This window comes from Natrix helvetica, assembly GCF_964273705.1.
Source record: "Natrix helvetica genome assembly, chromosome: 9".
Classification (NCBI taxonomy): Eukaryota; Metazoa; Chordata; class Lepidosauria; order Squamata; family Natricidae; genus Natrix; species Natrix helvetica.
The window spans coordinates 14,877,364-14,897,599 of NC_138560.1; the positions used below are offsets into that span (position 1 = coordinate 14,877,364).

General features: G+C 44.0%; 1 protein-coding gene across 5 annotated transcripts in view; it reads left to right on the top strand.

Moving 5' to 3' along the window:
- The window catches only part of KDF1 (keratinocyte differentiation factor 1), a 29,793-nt gene extending 10,247 nt beyond the window's left edge, over window positions 1–19,546 (top strand). For all 5 annotated transcript variants that reach the window (XM_081961904.1, XM_081961902.1, XM_081961905.1 and 2 more), the window contains 3 exons: window positions 3,594–4,689; window positions 9,697–9,777; window positions 18,479–19,546. In XM_081961904.1, coding sequence (XP_081818030.1) covers window positions 3,615–4,689; window positions 9,697–9,777; window positions 18,479–18,561 — 1,239 coding nt within the window. In that variant the 5' untranslated portion in view covers window positions 3,594–3,614 and the 3' untranslated portion in view covers window positions 18,562–19,546. The remainder of the gene's footprint in view (window positions 1–3,593; window positions 4,690–9,696; window positions 9,778–18,478) is intronic.
- Window positions 19,547–20,236: the final 690 nt, after the last annotated feature.

The following is a 20,236-nucleotide window of genomic DNA, read 5'->3' on the forward strand; positions in this document are numbered from 1 at the left end:
CAAGACTGGTAGTATATACCCCTTTCTTTCTCTTTACTCTCTGGAAAACAAGACAGGGTCCCTCCTCTCACATCCTTCCTCCTACTGCCGGCTAAAACACAGGTCTCCAACCCCCAGGCAGCGGCTTACTAACGGGCTGCGGAGCAGAAAAAGTGGCATGCAAGCGTGTGTGAACAGCTCCACTCACGTGAGTGGAAGACACTTGTACAGGCAGTTCCACTTGCATGAATGGAGCTTCACAAGCACCTACTGCTCACGCAAGTGGAGCTGCAGGCGCGAGTTGGCAGAAGCTTGCACTTGTGCAAATGGAGCTGTGCTTGTGCGCTTGCCTGGTGTGGAGTGGCACACCTGCCACTCACACAGAACTGTCCCCCCCTCCTCCCGCCACATGCCAGGCAACCGAGCTGAAATGGTTGGGGACCACTGGACTAAAGATATTTTTTTGCATGGTGGAAGTCCAGTCTGTGATTCTTCCTTCCGTCTCCCAAGGTCCTTCTCTCACACCATTTCTGTAGGCTTAAAGGTAAAGCCGTGGGATGTGTTCAAATGCTACCTCCATGTGCTCTATGGGGGCTTTGAAAATACATTGAATTTTTAAAACCCCTGATTTAAAAGTTAAATATCATGTGACACTTCTGCCTGATGCTTTTGGAAGTGCAGAATAGGGTTCCAGAAAAGTGAGTACCAGTACATTTAGTATGGTTTTGAAGTGATGAAATCTGCCTGTAAGAAGGGAATAAATATAGGAGTAATCAGATCCAGAGGCAGATAGTAAAACCAAAAACCATTCAGATACACACATTCCCAATCAAGCTAGATTTCTGAAATGCCATGATTTCTGAAATGGCACAGAGCAAGCCGGCCAACCCAGGGATTAATATGGCATCTGTAGCTGTGCATAAATCACACCAAGAAGAAACAAGTTCCGAATATGGCAAAATTACAATGGCATTGAAAAAAATGACTTACGATCATCCTCATACTTATAGCAATAGCACTTAGACTTATATACCGCTTCACAGTGCTTTGAAAGCCCCCTCTAAGCGGTTTACAGAGTCAGCCTTTTGCCCCCAACAATCTGGGTCCTCATTTTACCCACCTCGGAAGGATGGAAGGCTGAGTCAACCTTGAGCCTGGTTAGATTCAAACTGCCAAATTGCAGTCATCTGGCAGTCAGCAGAAGTAGCCTGCAGTACCGCATCCTAACCACTGCACCACCACCACTGCACCACATTATTATAGCATCCATCCCCCTCATGATCAGAATTTGAGCACTTGGCAACTGGTATCTATTTGTGACGGCTGCAGTGTCCCAGGTTCACATGATGACCATTTACAACCTTGCTGGTTGGCTTTCAACAAGCAAAGTCAATGGGGGAAGTGGGGTTTCATTTAACAGAGGTGCGATTTGTTCTGTCCTGGCAGCCAGCAACAGCCAAGCCGCGCCTGATTGGCTAAGACGCGGCTTGGCTGAGCGCGGGCTGTCAAGGACAGCTGATTGGTTAGCCTGCCTGACAGCTCCGCATAAATAGCTGTCAGGCAGGAGAGAGCTGTTCCTTTGCTTGTACATAGTTGGTTGTTACGTTTAATAAAAGCAGTTGCAGTTTCCCTCAGAACGCGTCCTGCCTCCTTCTTCGACCGATATTCTACACGATTCCCTTAGTAACCGCAGGGATTTGCCTCATAACCGTGGCAAGGAAGTTTATAAAATTGAGTGCAACTCAATTTTATAAACTTCCTTACCACGGTTGTGAAGCAAATCACTGCGGTTAACAGTCACTGTTCAGCAACTGAAATTCTGGTCCCAACCATGATCATAAATCGTGGACTACTTGAGTCTTGTGTGAAGTCTTAGTACTGCTTTATAGAGCCTTGGTAAGGCCACACCTGGAATGCTGCATCCAGTTTTGGTCAACACCTTGCAAAAAAAAGGTGTTGAGCCTTTGGGGGGGGGGAAAAGTGCAAAGAAGAGCAACTACGGTGATTAAAGGATGGGAGACAAAAAAAAAATGAACGTTTGCAGGAATTGGGTATGGCCAGCCTAGAGAGGTGAAGGACTAGGGGTGATATGATAGCAATATTCCAATATTTGAGGAGCTGCCACAAAGAAGAGGCCCCAGCTTATTCTCCAAAGCACCAGAAGGCAAGGCAAGAAACAATGGATGGGAACTAATCAAGAAGAGAAGCAACCTGGAATAAGGGAGAAACTTCCTAACAGTGAGAACAATTACCGTATTTTAGGAGTATAAGACGCACCTAGATTTTGTGAAGGAAAATAAGGGGAAAATATCTGCCTCCCAGCAATTTGCCTCCTTGCAACAAACAGTACAGACAATATACACTGTTTGTAGTGTTATATTTCAGACTATACTTGTACAGAGGCTGTTAAAATGTGCTTTCTGGAAGTATAGTTATTCTCTGCTATTTAAAAGAATAGCACTTTTTAAAACAATAGCACTGGGCCAAAAAAATCTGCCTCCCAGCAATTTGCCATGTGGAGCAAACAGCTAGTTTCACTTTCAATTTCTCCCGATCATCAGCTGTTAGAGGCTGCAGGGATTGCTATAGCTTATTGAAGCCTCCAGAAGCCCCCGTTTGCTGCAAAGAGGTAAATTGCTGGGAGGCAAAGGGTGGGGGCCGGTGGGAGGGTGGGGCTACATTCAGTGTATGAGACGCACCCACATTTTCAACCTCTTTTAGGGGCGGGAAAGGTGCGTCTTATACTCCGAAAAATACGGTAACCAATGGAACAGTTTGCCTTTGAAAGTTATGGGTGCTTCATCACTTTAAAAAAAAGACTGGACAACCTGAAATGTTATAGGGCCGTGATGATGAACCTATGGCGCACATGCCACAGGTGCGTGCTGGCCAGCTGACTTTGGCCTTTTTTGAGGCCTTTTTTCGCCCTCCAAAGCTTCCATGAAGCCTCTTGAGCATGAAAAACTGGCCCTATGGGAAAACAGGAAGTTTGGGAACTGACTTCCGGTTTGTCTGTAGGGCTGTTTTTCGCCCTCCGGAGCCTCTGGAGGGTGAAAAACAGACCTACGGACAAACCGGAAGTCACTCCCGGTTTGCTCGTAGAAGCCTCCTGAAGCCCCTGAAGGCTCCAGAGGTCAAAAATCGGCCCTACAGACAAACCAGAAGTCGCAATTCCCAAACATCAGGCTTCCCCGTAGGTCCATTTTTCACTCGCCGGAGCCTTCAGGGAAGGGCAAAAAAAAAAGCCTCTGGAGCTTGGGGAGGGCAAAAAACCCATGCCAAAAGTGGGGGGGGGGTTGCTGCTTGTGCGCACATGAGTGTGGCAGGGGGATGTCACGTGCATAGCATTATGGTATGGCACCCCTGCGCTCCCCCCACTTTTGGCACGGGAGTCAAAAAAGGTTCACCATCACTGTTATAGGGTCTCCTGCTTGCGGGGGGGTGGACTAGAAGGCCTCCAAGGTCCCTTCCAGCTCTGTTCTGATTGATGACAGAGGGAAGGCTTATCTCTTAGAAGGGAGCAATAAAGGTCTTTATTATATCCCAATTTGGATAGCTCTGATCTGATTATATGTGGAATAATTATCTCTTGTGTTTTTTTCTATTTCTATCAGGTCTTTTAGGGGTGGTGAGTCATGCTGGGGAAAAAACGAGGACATTGCCAAAACCAAAGCCACGTCCATCGGCCCCCTCAAGATGTTGCCATCCCACAGAGGATCGGTTCTCCTAAGACAAGTGATATTAGCCTGGAAGTATTTAACGGCTCTAGCCCGGAGCGTAAATACATCCGCAGGCCCAGGCGGGATAGAAGAGCCTACAAATCGGATGCCAACGATTCTCACGGAGGCGAGGAAGGCGAGACCAACACCTTCATCCCTAGACCTGCAGAGAGCCCCCTGCCCACCTGCTGTCCCAGTCTTTCCCAGGTCTGGAACACCTCCAAAGCCATCTTCTGTTGTCTGATCACCTGTGGGAGCTGCTTCAAAGACTGCCGAGCCAGTATCTCCTACAACAATGCCTTGACAGAGGATGGGAAGAACCAGGAGTGCAACGGACGTTCAACTAACAGTCCGGCCAACATTTCCCCCAATGAAAAGAACGGGAGCAGGACTGAGAAGAGTAACATGGGAAGCAGTTTCAGCTACCCTGATGTGAAATTCAAAGGGATCCCAGTCCCACTTTATCCAAACCGGAACCCTGGCTCTGCCACAGACTCTGATTCGTGTTACAAGGAGCCTTTGCCCGAGAGGTTCCCTCAACACAGCATTGAGAAGCAGCCTGCCCCTACCAGCCACCGAAGCTCTGAGGAACATTATTCCTTCCATGAGTCCGACCTTGAGTTTGGGGAGCTGAACAGCTCCATGTCCAGTAGGGAGATCGACGGCCTCATCTTCAGGAAGCTCACCGAGCTTTTCAGCGTCCACCAGATTGACGAGTTGGCCAAGTGCACCTCCGACACGGCCTTCCTGGAGAAGACCAACAAGATCTCGGACCTCATCAACAGCATCACTCAGGACTACAATTTGGATGAGCAGGATGCCGAATGTAGGCTGGTCCGGGGCATCATACGCATCAGTACGCGGAAAAGCAGGGTCCGGCCCCGTGTCCCTGCCCCAAATCTCCCAAGTTCAGGGGAGGTCACCACCCGTGGCCACCCACTACACGGCGGCAATGAAACTATGCTGGCATCCGTCCTCACCAGTGAAGAAGGTAGGCATGAATTTCAGTTTTTAGGGTAGAACGTGGTACCAAATGGGGGGACCCAAATACACCACAATTTGCAGTGCCACGTCTAGGGCAGTACTGAGCACAGGTAGTCCTCCTCAACTTACAACAGTATGTTTGGTGACTGTTCAAAGTTACAACGGCTCTGGAAAAAGTGACTTGGGACCAGGGGTTGGCTTCAAAAGTTTTAGCAAGATGTTCTCTGCCCAGTTGCCGAGTGGGCGTGGCCATGGTGCGACCTAGTCAGTCTCTTACACCACAGTGGGGGGACGTTTTTGCCCTCCCCGGGCTCCGGGGGCTTTCCTCGAGCCCCCAGGAGGGCGAAAACAGCATCCCCAGGCTCCAGAGGCCCTCTGAAGGCTGTAAACGCGCCCGTTTCTGGCCTTCCTGAACTTCCAGTAAGCCCGTTTTTCCCTCTCCCCAAGCCTCCACGCGCATCATGCACTTAACTGCATCCAAAATGGGCCGCGTGGGGACTCCTGGGAGGGGAGGGGTGGGCGAGGCAAGTCAGGAGTGGGATTTGGGAGGTTCTCTGAACTGCACAAAATCTTAGCTAGAGGTTCTCCCACATCCCTGCGAACCCCCAACAGCCCACTCCTGCTTGGGATTGTTTTTCCCCATTGCAGCATGCCTCTGGCCACATGATCAAAATTCAGATTCTCAGCCATTTGTGACTGTTGCAATGTCCCAGGGTCATGTGATCACCTTTTGTGACCTTCTGACAATCCAAGTCATTCAGGAAGCAAGTTTCACTTAACAGCCGTGTTACTAACTGAACAACTGCAGGATTCACTTCACAACCGTGGCCAGAAAGGTGGTAAAATGGGGCAAACCTCACTCAGTCTCATGTAGCAACAGAAATTTTGGGCTCGATTGTGGTCGTACGTCGAGGACTACCTGTATGTGAAACACATCTATGTCTTTCTTTTCTACTTTGATCAAATTTCTGTAAGGCATATGAATAGAAAAACCTCTCGGCATAACTTCTCACTTCAGGTGCTTTTTTCAAGAGGCAATTGGACTTTCGGGTTTTTCTTTGAAGACGTTTCACTTCTCATCCAAGAAGCTTCTTCAGCCTCTGACTGGACAATGACCGAATCCTTCCATTCCTCACCATCCAGTCAGGGCTGAAGAAGCTTCTTGGAATGAGAAGCGAAACATCTTCAAAGACAAACCAGAAAGTCAAGTTGCCTCTTGAAAAAAAAAAAAGAACATTTGGGACAACCATGGCGTGGATGACTGAGGATCTCCATGGAAATCCTTCCGTTGTGTCAAGCTGCAACTTCCACTAGACAACCAGCGTAGCTGATGAGGAAACTATAGGTTGTCATTTTGGCGATGCCATTTATTTGCAGGGTACCATTTTGAGAGAGGCTAAAAAGGAAGCACATGGGGGGAGCTAATCATGTGGTGCTCCACCTTTATCATGTCACAGCCAAAGTAGCTGGGAGTGGGGGTGCTGTTTTCTCACTGATCAAGTCAGCACTATCCACATGAAGCAGGGGTGGTATTCACTTGCCTTCCCTACCAGTTTGCAAATGTGAGCGCTTGCTTCATTCATCTGCACCCCATCTGTGCATGCTCTCAGCCTTCCACGCATGCACTTTGGCTTAAAAAAAAGGTGCCTAAATAGGATGGCATAGAACCGGGGCCACCCACGATTTCCACTACTGGCTGAATATCACCTCTGATGTGGAGCCATATATTACCTTGCAGACATAACCATTCACAGAATGAGTCTTAAGATTTGCCTAGCTTTAAATATAGGTAAAGGTGATCCATGTGTGCTCTGAGCTTAGTAAGTTAGAGTCCGTTTTGTGAGTAACTCCATGCCCCTGTTTCTATGTATTTCAGTGGAGCAAGTTAGGGGGCAAAAGCCTTCCATATCTTTCTATAAAATCCTGGGCCCACAGGATCTCCCCCTACCCTTCACCATCTCTTCGGGACTGTTTAGGTCCGGATTGGACCGTCCAGACAATCCGAATTCGACAGCTATCTGAAGAAGCCAGAAAAGTCGTTGTCCTGATCTTACATAACTGTAATTGGATGAACTCCACCAATTACATAGACTTCAAGAATGTAAAATAGCTTGAAACCAATAGGTAAAGGTTCCCCTCGCATATATGTGCTAGTTGTTCCCGACTCTAGGGGACGGTGTTCATCTCTGTTTCAAAGCCAGCGCTGTCCGAAGACGTCTCCATGGTCATGTGGCCAGCATGACTAAATGAACGGAGTGCTGTTCCCTTCCCACCAAAGGTGGTCCCTATTTTTCTACTTGCATTTTTTACGTGCTTTCGAACTGCTAGGTTGGCAGAAGCTGGGACAAGTAACGGGAGCTCACTCCATTACGCGGCGCTAGGGATTCGAACCGCTGAACTGCCGACCTTTCTGATTGACAAGCTCAGCGTCTTAGCCACTGAGCCACCGCGTCCTTTAGAGCTTTAAATATAGACCTTGGTAATGAAAGCATACTGCCTCAAATTCTAAAGAGTATTCATCTCAGTAGAAGACTGTTGTCTTCTGCGAACAGGATTTTGCATATATCCAAATGAATTGCCACTTGCTTCCCTGGAATGCAAAATACCAACCTAGGAGAGCAGCAACACTTTGTCTGGGCACGCTGGTTTTCCATTTCCCAGGCTGCCACAGTACAAGTATCGTCCTGCTCTTTTCTCACCCCCAGGGCACAGCCTACAGGCTACGGTGCCCAGGCAGAAGCTGGCACGGGCTGCCTGGGACCAGGCACTGCCTGCATGGATCAAAATGGTTGTTTAGAGAAGCAGTGGTGATGGCAGCACTGAGAGGAGGGGATGTTGGGGTCCGGAGGTAGGATAAATGATGGCGGGGGGGATGCACAGATGGGAATATGGATCTTGAGGAAGATCTTTCATTGGGCCCTCAAGAAAGGACCCTCAAAGAAAAGCAAGGTTTTTTTTCCTTCTGGTACCACAAACAGAAATAGCTATGGAAACCTAGACTCCATATCATAATTGGGGGGGGGGGTGCATTTTGCAACAGAGAATTGGGACGCTGTAGGTCACCCACCTCTCTCGGGACCCTCCTACACAGGACACAGAACGTTCTCAGGGGAAGTCCCAACAGACTGCAATATTTCTTCCTCCCAGAGTAACAAGAGATTGAGCTCCAAGGCAAAACAGTGATTTGGGGAGGGGGGACTGTTCAGAGAGAAGGTCCATTTATGGTCCTACGAAACATAATGCAATTGAAACGGTATAGGGTTTCCTGCCTAGGCAGGGGGTTAGACTAGAAGACCTCCAAGATCCCTTCCAACGCTATTATTGTATTGTATTGTATTGAAAAGAAGTTGAAGTTACAGGCGTATTTTTTGCTCTGAGAAGAAATTCCCTTTTGCAAAAATACTTTACTTATTTTTTTATTTATTTTATTTATTTTATTTATTTTATTTATTTTATTTATTTTATTTATTTATTTATTTGTTTTATTTGTTTTATTTGTTTTTTTATTGGTTTTATTGGTTTTATTGGTTTTATTGGTTTTATTGGTTTTATTGGTTTTATTGGTTTTATTTGTTTTATTTGTTTTATTTGTTTTATTTGTTTTATTTGTTTTACTTATTTATTTTATTTATTTATTTATTTATTTTATTTTATTATTTGTTTTATTTGTTTTATTTGTTTTATTTGTTTTACTTATTTATTTTATTTATTTATTTTATTTGATTTATTTTATTTATTTATTTTATTATTTATTTTATTATTTATTTTATTTTATTCATTTTATTTTATTTACTGTCAACAAGTACAAGGAAACAAGTATGGAAACATGAAAAAATGGCAGAAATAAATGGATATAAATAAGCAAAACATAGGCATAAACACATACAAAGAGTACATATAAATGGGGACAGTAGGACAAGGACGGAAGGCATGCTGGTGCGCTTATGTATGTGCCCCCTTTATGGAGCTCTTAAGAAATGTGTAAGGTCCACGGTAGACAGCTTAAGGTAAAAGGTCTGGTAGGTAGGTACTTGGGCTTCAACTGGGAACTAAGCTTGCACCAGTAGCCTTTTGAATGTTACCAGTACCAACCACAATTGAGACTGGCAAATCAGTCACTAATCAAAGTGGTCGCTGAGTGAAACCAAAACTGTGCTTGCGATCTTACTCCAGCTTTCCTTTCCTTTACAAAATTGTAAATGTGAAGTTTGTTTGCAAAGTTGCTTTTTATCACTGTTGTAACTGTGAATGTCCCCTAAATGAGGCGGTCACTAAATGAGGACCATATACAGGTAGTCCTTAATTTACAACAATTCATTTAGTGACCATTCAAAGTTACAACGGCACTGAAAAAAGTGACATAGGACCACTTTTCACACTTATGACTTGGTAACTCACTTACATTTATGACGGTTGCAATGTCCCAGAGTCACGTCATCCCCTTTTGCAACCTTCTGGCAAGCAAGGTCAATGGGGAAACCCGATTCACTTAAGAACCGTGTTACTAATTTAAGAACTGCAGTTTAACAAATGTGGCAAGAGAAATCATAAAATGGAGCAAACTAACTTAACAAATTTCTCACCTAACAACATAAATGTTGAACTCAATTGTCGTAAGTTGAGGACTACCTGTACATATTTTACAGTCCCATCAGGTGCCCGGCCTTTCTCTCAGTCTTGGATTCCTCTTTTAAAATGGAATGGTTTATTTCTCTGTGAAATTACGTCTCTTCTGTTAAATAAAAGCTCAAACCTATGATGGCAGGATGCCCTCTTCTCATTTGGCTGCTTCTGAGATAAACAGTTTCTTCCCTGGATCCTGACCTTGAGCGTCTCAGAGAGCAAAGTCTATAGCTCTTTGCAAAACATGCCTCTTGCCTGAAATCCCTAACTGATCGGAGATTTATGCCACTTTTGTGGACACTCTCAGGTGAGTCCAAAAATACGTTAACATGACCCATCTTGAGTTGGGCCGTCTATTCAAATGCCAACCTCTCTGCTAACTGCCTTTCAGATTTACCTGTTCAGATATCGGTAGAAACTACAGCAGATATGCAAGCCAGAAATATGAGGCAAGGTCCCTACAACGCAGCAGGTGAGTTTTCTTGGCATATTTTAGGAGGTTTGGGGGCCTTATTATGACACGGTTGCTTTCAGGAGAGAAATGGGCCGATGGGAAAACTTACAGGCATCTGCAATTTGACCAACTGTAAGGAAGAACGAATGGGCTTCTACCAAGTTGTTGCACTGATTCATAGTGGATTGATTGATTGTGCTTTCAAGTTATTATTGACTGTTGGTAACTTCCTGGACAAGTCCCTGCACTGTATTGGCAAGACTTCAGAATTGGTTTGTCATTGTCTGCTTCTTCCTAGGACTGAGACAGAGTGACTGGCCCAAAGGTCACCCAGCTAGCTTGATGCCTAAGACAGGACTAGAACTCCTGGTCTCCCAGTTTCTAGCCCAGTGCCTGTACTGGCTCTCTTTTTAAAAAAAAATACAGTGCAATAATCGTTATGTGTATTGGAAGAGTTAGACTGTCTCTCTGCATTTAGAAGGAAGTCTCACTTCCTTCTTGTACAGAATTTACTGTCGCATTTTCGCAAACTATACCCTGGTGGGCTGCTTCCTCTTCTCCATCTCGTGCAATTATTTCTCTGACCATTACAAGGTGACTTTCATTCAGCTTGTCTAGGTGTGGAGGTAACCCCCCTAACCCAAATTCCTACGGCATTTTGTTGTTGCTGCTGTTGAGGTCTCTGGCCCACCCAGAATTATATGCGCAAAAACTCCTTGGCTGGGGCTTCCTGCAGCTCCCTGGAACAGGATGAAGCAACGGGGCAGTTCTGTTTTGCTCTATAAAAGTAAAGGACCGTGTTGCTTTATGAAGACTTCAAAGCATTGTCAAAGTGAGGTCCCCCTTCAGACAGGGGCAAGATTCAGCCGGTTCGCACTGGTTCAGGCAAACTGGAAGTTAGTTTTGCATCCGGTTTGCTGAACCTGTTGTCGCAAGGACCGACTAACCCTCCCCAACCCTCCCCTCCCCTCCCAGGAGTCTCCACGCGGCCTGTTCATCATGCCAGGTAAGTGCATCCTTCCGACAAAAACTTAAGACTCACCTGTTCCGACTAGCCGGCCTGGCCCACTTATAGTTCTACTCTTACCTCCTGGCGGATATTTTATTTGGGATAGCTTTTAAGGTTAATGTTTTTAACTTTTTTAACTTTTTTAAAAAAATTTAATCTAACTTAACTAAATTGTACAGGGAACTTCTACTACCTCCTCCAGTCCTATGTTTAATTTATTTATTGTATACTTATAACATGTATATTTACTGTTCAACTATTTTAATATGACTGTACACCGCCCCGAGTCTCTTTTGAGAGAGGGGCGGTCTAGAAATCCAATAAAGTTAAGTTAAAGTTAAGTTAAGTTAAGTCTCCCGGAAGTCTGGCAACGGGCTTGTTTCCAGCCTCCAGAGGGCTTCCACAGCCCAGTGGAAGCCGTTTTCACCTTTCTTAAGGCTTAAGGAAAGCCTCCGGAGCCTGGGGAGGGTGAAAACTCTCCCTCTGCCCTGGTGCAGGAGGCTCATTAGGTCATTTCCACTGTGGCCACGTCCACCCAGCAACAGGGCAGAGAACCGGTTGCTGCCATTTTTCAATCCCATCCCTGCCTGCAGAGCTTACACTGTTGCACCCGTGCTCAGCATTCACACAGATCTATGGTATTGGCTATCATGAACTGAACATCCTTTTGGTGACCCAGCTGTGTTGTGTTTCCCAGAAAACTGAGCCATAGAAGAGAACATTTATAAGCTCAAGGTTGGGCTGCTTTTCTTCACGCAGATCAAAATATGGTGGTTTTTTCTGACATTAACCCCAGCAGGGCATATACAGCCCCCTTTGGTAGAAGAGAATATTTGTAGCAGGATTCTGGGATACATATACGTATTTACCGTCATTTGTGAGAATATTTTTGGCTCGGCTTTGCACTACGGTGCTCTCTGAACCTGGAGCTTTTCTTGCAGCCATTTCATTACTAAGCTGGGTAACATCATCCATGTACTGATGATGTTATCTAGTTTGGTAATGAAACGTCTGCAAGAAAACCACCAAACTCAGAGATCACCCTGCAATCTGAGCCATACCAGGAACCATACCGTCAGTGATGGCGAAACTTTTTGGCGCCAAGTGCCAAAAAGGGAGCCCTTTGCACGCGTGCGTGCTTGTCTGGGCTGCAACAAAGAAGAGGAGCTGTCCAGGGAGCATGCACGCACCAGAAAATGAACTTCAGTTTCCGGCATGTGCATGCACGCCGGCCAGCAAGTCTTCTGGTTACTGCCGCACATTCGCACGCAGCGATCAGCTCATGCCGGAAAACAAAAGACCAGCTCTTCTGGTTTCCAGCAGTGCCACGTGCACAAAGGCCAGCTGATCATTGGGTGCGCATGCGCGCCAGAAACCCAGAAGAGGAAGGGTGACACCGCATGTGCCAGGGAACATGGCTCCGTGTGCCACTTTCGGCACACGTGCCATCGGTTCACCGTCACGGGAATAGAGTATATTTAAGCATAGTCTGGATAGATATTTGGGAGGAATGCTTTGAGTTCCCTAAACTGAACAAGGAATTGGATGACGTGGTCTAATGGCCAGTGCTTCATTTCTATGACGTATACAAGGTTGATGAGTTAGGACAAAGTTTGATGGTTTTGCCACCGACTTCAGTATGTCTTTTGCTCATGCATCTGTATGGCCCTTCAGTGTGGATACTCCAGTGTGGATGCATCCCCATCGAACTGGGATACACTTTCACTTCTTCCAATATAGAGTTCCCTCACCCTGCCACTTGAAACTTCTGGCATAAAAGAAAGAAAATTTGTCAGTGGGCCTTGAATTTTCAATTCGTTTATGGCCATGCTCACAGTCATTCATGCTTTTTCACTCTCTAAATGGAGCTGCCCTTGAGGACTACCCAAAAACTTCAGGTGGTCCAGAATGCAGCAATGGGGCATAGGTTTTCCTGTGTAACATCTCTGCTTTAGGAGCTATGCTGGTTACCAGTTTCCTTTCAGGAGCAGTTCAAAACATCACTTGCCCCCTTTAAAGGCTTTCAAAGTTTTGTTGATAGTTGCGAAGTCCTGTCCGACCCATCGCGACCCCCTGGACAACGTTCCTCCAGGCCTTCCTGTCCTCTACCATCCTCTGGAGTCCATTTAAGCTCATGCCTGCTGCTTCAGTGATTCCATCCAGCCACCTCATTCTCTGTCGTCCCCTTCTTCTTTTGCCCTCAATCGTTCCCAGGCATTAGCCTCTTCTCCAGTGAGCCCTTCCTTCTCATTAGGTGGCCACAATCTTTGAGTTTCCTCTTCAGGATCTGGCCTTCTAAAGAGCAGTCAGGGTTGATCTCCTCTAGGACTGACCGGTTTGATCGCCTTCAAAGTTTAGGACTTGAATATTTATTTATTTCAGTGGCATCTGCCTGTCTAATAAGATTTGGGAAAGTGGGTGAATCTTCACAGGGTATACAGGGTCAGTCACAATGCCCTTTGGAATAGCACATAGATGCCCTGAAAAATTATATGACCCCCAACCTGTTGATTTTTAGGAGAGCCATCCAAAATGCTCTTTTTAAGACTGCCTTAGTCATGGAGGGCTTATGAATGATGTCCCATTGATGTTATTCTGAACATTGCTTTGGCTCAACTGCATGTGCTGGGATTGACTGCTTTGGGGTATCAAAAATCACATAACTGTGTGCCAAGAATATTGTTGAGCTACTTTTTAATTTAAGCCCTCATAAAGTTCTGAAATAGCACAGACATAATGGGTATATATTTCTTTCTTTATTATTATTATTATTATTATTATTATTATTATTATTATTATTATTATTATTATTATTATTATTATTATTATTATTATTATTATTATTATTATTATTAAAAAGTTTTCTTTTATTAAACACACATTAAAACATTGGACACAGTGTAACCGGGGGGTTGGGGGATATATTTATTTCTGTATGGCCACCCATCTCACCAAGTGCCATTGCAGTGAACAAAAATTTAAAAATAAAAAGAGTTAAAATGACCATCACATCATCAGTATTTCTTATAACTGCCAGTTGCCTTATAGTAACGTGCTCTGATGCTACCCCTTCGCTAAACTGGGCATGGGCGTAGCCAGTGCATGACTCATCTGACCTACAGACTGGGATTTTAGACATTCTACTCCTCTCCCCATCTGAAAAGAACTCTGTTCCAACTGCCAGTTGCCTCACATTCCGTTACCTCAGTTCAAATTGGCAGACATTCTACTCCTTCACTCAGAAGTGGTCTGGGGTACCTTATAGTTTCGTAACGAAGCACAGGTATCCAGCTAGTGATACATATAGGACAAACAACTATGGAAATTTTGCCCTAAAGAAGACTGCTCCAGATTATGTCTTTGCTATCTTATTTATTTATCAACTGTATATGACCGTCCTTCTCATAAATTATTCTAGATAGTGTACAATAAATGAAGGATAAAATCAAATAAGTCAAACCCAGTCATATAGAAACACATACACACACTAAAAAAAAAAACATTTGACCAGCAACGGAGCCATCTCAAGAATCCAATATTCCTTTTTTTGCTCTGGTTGTTAAGTGAATCATGGGTCATTAAACAAATCCAGCTTTCCTCACTGACTTTGCTTGTCGAAAGCCCCCTGGGAAGCTCATAAATAATAATCAAAGGATGCTGGAAACATCTTAAATACATGCCAGTTGCCAAGAACCTGAATTTTCATCATGCACCCATAGGGACAATGCAGTGGGCATAAGCAATTGCAATAGCACTTAGACTTATATACCGCTTCACAGTGCTTTCCAGCCCTCTCTAAGCAGTTTACAGAGTCAACATATTGCCCAAAACAATCTGGGTCCTCATTTAACCCACCTCGGAAGGATGGAAGGCTGAGTCAGCCTTGAGCCTGGTGAGATTTGAACTGCCAACTGCTGGGAGCCGGTGATCAACAGAAAAAATAGCCTGCAGTTCTGCACTCTAACCACTGCACTACCGCAGCTCTGTAAGTGTGAGGACTTGGCTGTAAATCACTTTTTTCAGCATCGTTATACATTTGAACAGTTATTAGACAAATGGTCATACGTTAAGGACCACCCGTAGCTGTCACGACGTGCAAAAATATTAGATTTGAAATCATGGTTGACTGGGATTTGCCTGTTCATTTGAAGCAAAATAAGAATTAAATTAAATCCATTTGAACCATTCTAACACTGGGTCTTAACCATGAGCAAGTGCCCATATACACAAATAAATAAACATAGCATAGTTTGTAATCTATACATATATAGCTATGTATATATATATACATAAAATGTGATATTATTCTTTTCCTGATAGCCATGGAGAGAGCCAAATGATATTCAAGGTATGAACATTTTGTCCTTGGCTTGCTGTAATGAGATGCTTCAGGCTCTGGTGGCTTCTGAGGTTTCTTAAGGCATCACAGCCTTAAGGGCTAGGAACTTGTCGTGGCTTTTTAATGCCACCTGAAATTCTCCCATTTCTGAATTCCGTTTTCCAGTGCCTGGCGACCAAAAAATTCAAGGGAAGGGGGGAGGGTGGTTGTAAGCATAAACAAATATAATTATGTGATATAAACTCTGGCCTTTAATGGAGACTCTATCGTGTCAACTGGGAAGTAAATAATCCTTCAAACTTTACTAAAAGGAAGGATCTAGCCCTCATGGCTGCTTATTTCTAAGAGGGCTCATTGCTTGCCTGGGACTCTGAAGGGTTTCCATGTTACTGTATTCCTTTTCATAAATATATTTCTCCTTTTAAAATAATTGAGAGAATGCCTCAATAATGCAGGGTCTTCTTTAGCTTTTACTATAGTCCTGAAGCCACCACAATGAAGTCAGGTGAGAAATAGAGCAGAGTCACCAGGGGTGGGATTCAGCCGGTTCGGGCGAACCGGTAGCTCCGACGATCAGCTGGGAGCGAACTGGTTCACTCCGACAATCAGGTCGGCCCGCCCACATGCCCCTGCGAGGGGAACTTTTACCTTTATCTTTTAAACATTTTGCCCATCCCAGGTGCTTCTTTTCAAAACAGGACTGGGCAAAATGTTTAATTCTTTACCTGGAGAGTTGAAGCACCTTATGCTACATCAACAGTGCTCCTCAGCTAGATTTGAAGGACACTTCATCATGTTAAAGGGGACAAAACACTTCCTTGTTGTTCCCAAGAGAATCACAGGCAGAGGTGGTGTTCGGACCCGTTCGCCCGAACCGGCTCTATGCCATCCCATTTAGGCACCTTTTTTGTTTTAGCCAAAGCGCCTGTGCGGAAGGCACACGCTCACATGTGCAAACCAGTAGGGAAGGTAAGTGAAATTCACCCCTGATCACTGGGATGTCGTCTGCTAAACATATGAAGAACGGTTGCAGGAACTGGGTATGTCTAGTTTAATGAAAAGAAGGACCAGGGGAGACATGATAGCAGTGTTCCGATATCCCAAGGACTGCCGCAAAGAAAAGGGAGTCCAGCTATTCTCCAAAGCACCTGAGGGCAGGACAAGAAGCAATGGGTGGAAACTAATCAAGGAGAGAAACAACTTAGAACTAAGGAGAAATTTCCTGAATCAGTGGAACCACTTGCCTCCAGAAGTGGTGAATGCTCCAACATTGGACGTTTTTAAGAAGATGTTGGATAACCATTTGTCTGAGTGGTGTGGGGTTCCCTGCTGAAGCAGGGGGTTGGACTAGAAGACCTTCAAGGTCCCTTCCAACTCTATCATTCTATTCTATTCTACTTCCCAGGAGTTGAGATCAACTCAAAGACATCCTCCACTATTTCTATAATGGCTTGGTCGAGCTATACCTTCTCAGCTGGACATGGGAATGGCTGGGTGAATTTCTTTGGTTTAACATGGGCTCTTGGGGCAGGTATAAACAGGGCTGGGTATCCATAACTGCAGTGTGGTTAAAATTGGCTGAGAATGCGAGCTTTTCATCTTTCTGGTTTTAAAGCATCCATCCCGCTCTCTTGGCTACAGAGAGTTTCTTACAAATGTGCAATGTGAGGTTGATGGAATGTGGTTCAAAATCTTGGCGTTACTAAGGCTTTAGTGTTCTTTTCTCTGGACAAGCAGAAATGGGATTTGGAAAATGCTGAGAAGGATTTTTCTTTTCAACAAAAACAAGCAGAGCCATTTTCTCAGCATCCCAGTTCTTGAACGCAGCGCCTGGATTACGCCGCTAAAAGAGCAGAAACCAAAGAAGGCGCTACGTATTTTTCTTGTCCATTATTTCAACTGTTTACACTTGTTGGAATTTGCACCGTTTGACTTTTTCTTCTTCTTTCACTTGCACGAGTGGCTTCCTGTCCTATTGTGTGTGTGTGTGTGTGTGTATTATTTAAAAAGAATTTTACGTAAGACTGAAAAGTTACAAAAACATAGAAAAAAGAAAAAAATTAAAAGAATGGGGAAAAGTTGAAGGTCGGCAAAAAGCAAAGGAAAAAAAAAGAAAGAAACGATATTTAAGGAAGCCATTTCTGACTTCCTTTTTAGCACTTATAGTATATACCTGATAGTTACCATCTGCACCAGAGGTGGGTGGCTCCTGGTTCAGCCCGGATCGGGCGAACCGGTAGTGGCGGCAGCGGGAGGCTCGGCCCACCTGGCCGAACACTTCTGCGTAGGCACAGAAGCATCGCGAGCACGCACAAGCACTCGAGCGAACAGATAGTAAAAAAAATGGAATATATATATATATATAAACTGCACAAATATATAGCATTTGTGCTGATAAATAAATAAAGGGAGACTAGTATAGATCTATTTCAAGCTATTTAGCTCTCATCAGCTAGCCATACCCTTAATGGGAATTGAACCTGGGCTGTATTACATATTAGGCAGTTGTATTAGCCACTAAGCCACAAGCTCTCCTCCTTTATCAGCTGAGCTTTTATAGATAGATAGATAGATGATAGATGATAGATGATAGATAGATAGATAGATAGATAGATAGATAGATAGATAGATAGATAGATGATAGATAGATATAGATATAGATATAGATATAGATAATGTTTCCTGTTTTATTTTGGAGGGGGGAGCAGCTAAAAATTATAGCAGAGTCACGTGTCCATTCTACAACAGTCGTCTTCACATTCTAGATTGTAAAAGAGTTTTGTGCAAATCAATGCAGTTTTCAAATTATTCACAAAATTGAGATATTTTTATTAGGGTAAAATGTTATATGCAGCCACGGTTGCAAAATATTGTTCCATCTTATCCTTTCAGTATCCTAAAAAATATGAAGAACGGTTGCAGGAACTGGGTATGTCTAGTTTAATGAAAAGAAGGACTAGGGGAGACATGATAGCAGTCTTCCAATATCTCAGGGGCTGCCACAAAAAGGAGGGTGTCAAGCTATTCTCCAAGGCACCTGAGGGTAGAACAAGAAGCAATGGGTGGAAACTAATCAAGGAGAGAAACAACTTAGAACTAAGGAGATATTTTCTGACAGTTAAAACAATTAATCAGTGGAACAACTTGCTTCCAGAAGTTGTGAATGCTCCAATACTGGAAGTTTTAAAGAAGATGCTGGATAACCATTTGTGTGAAGTGGTGTAAGGTTTCCTGCCTAAGCAGGGGGTTGGACTAGAAGACCTCCAAGGTCCCTTCCAACTCTGTTATTCTATTCTATTCTAGCATGCTTTATCCTAGCTTTTATTTCCTGTATGTATAACTATTTCCTGTTTCCTCCCATTCCCCTGCAGGACACCCATTAAGTAGAGGGTCTTCTTTCCAAGATACAGAGACAGACTCCTCCGGAGCCCCTCTGCTTAAAATGTATTGCTGAGAAACGTGGACCTGGCAAATCCGCAGAAGCAGCGAAGCCTTTATGTCTGCCTCACGAGAGACCAGTTCAGAAGCGATGGACGATGGAATCCAATGCAAGCCATCCCACAACTGTGCCATCCAAGGAATCCTTGATTTCTCTTGCCATTTTTCCAAGGTTGATCCTGCTGTAGACTTGCTTTTTTTAAAATGACCATTGGTGCTTTTTTTGACCATTTCCTTGGCGATGTTGATCTCTGCTTCAGAAGGGAACAGAAATGATGTAGCAGTTACAGCTTTTTGCACATATCCTTTCCTTTAACCATTCTAGCTCTCCCCTTACCCTTGTCAAATTAGAACTGACCTCTGCATTTTCCTTTCCAGAATAAAAGAGATCTTCTGCCTGTCAGCCTTATTCATCCAACAGGCTTATCTGTTACTGACTTGACATTCATTTTCTCGTTTGGAATTCAGACTTGATTGTTCTCATGCAATTCCCCACAGGCCTTAAAAAGTGCACTCTTCATTGTAAATAGTTCGCCAGGACTCTTGAGGGTGAGACGTCGTTGATTTAGGAAGATGACAATTCCTCCATTTGAAATCTTCAAAAACTCTCGCTGTCTTTCCTGTAGTTTAATTTTATTCTCTTTTCTTTTTTCCCCTGCCTCATTTGAACCATAGGGGTGCCTAAATTGGAAATTGAAAGTTTGATTGGGGGGGGGAGCTGTTACTGCATCTTAGGGTTTTTTGATTTCTACAGTGCTTTGGTGATGTGTGTTTTTTTAAAGCAAATAAAATTGTACTTAAACGATGAATGTTGAAATGTCACCCCCTTTGTCTCATATAAAGGGACTAATTTAATGGCTAGACGTTGTGAGAGGTTGTAATTCAAACAAAACTGGAAAATACACCTGGGCGGAGAAAGATAATTTAAAGGATGGCTCCTGAGAAAGGAATAGATTGTTCTCCTTTCTTTTCTTTTTAGTAAATAAAGATTTTGCACAGTACTCTAGTGGTTGCTTCTGACTCCATTGGGAAATAAAATATGACTCATGTATATAAAAATGTCATTTGGCATCAACAGCATTGCTATAAAGAAGTGAGATATCATCAATATGTTCTTACTTGAAAGTTGTTTAAGAAATGTTTCCTGCTTCTTTCTCTACCAAAATGACGCAGTCCATAAAATGTATCTTAGAGGAGTAAATAGTCTATCATGTAGTTTTACCGACATAGGAAGCCTACGGCTAGTTGACTTCCTTCTTGCTTCCTGCTTGTTGGTATTTAGAGGTAGGTGATCTCAAATTCTTGAAAAAGCAGGCATAATAATTGTTCGCTATAATGAAGAGCATGCAATCTAGACAGCATAGTAAAAAGCAGAGACATCACCCTGCCAACAAAAGTGTATATAGTCAAGGCTGTGGTATTCCCAATTGCAATGGATGGCTGTGAAAGTTGGACCATAAGAAAGACTGAGCACCAAAGAATGGAGGCCTTTGAACTATGGTGCTGGAAAGACTCATGTGAGTCCCTTGGACTGCAAGGCGATCAAAGTGCCCAGTCCTAGAGGAGATCAACCCTGAGTGCTCTTTAGAAGGCCAGATCCTGAAGATGAAACTCAAATACTTTGGCCACCTAATGAGAAGGAAGGACTCACTGGAGAAGAGCCTCATGCTGGGAACAATTGAGAGCAAAAG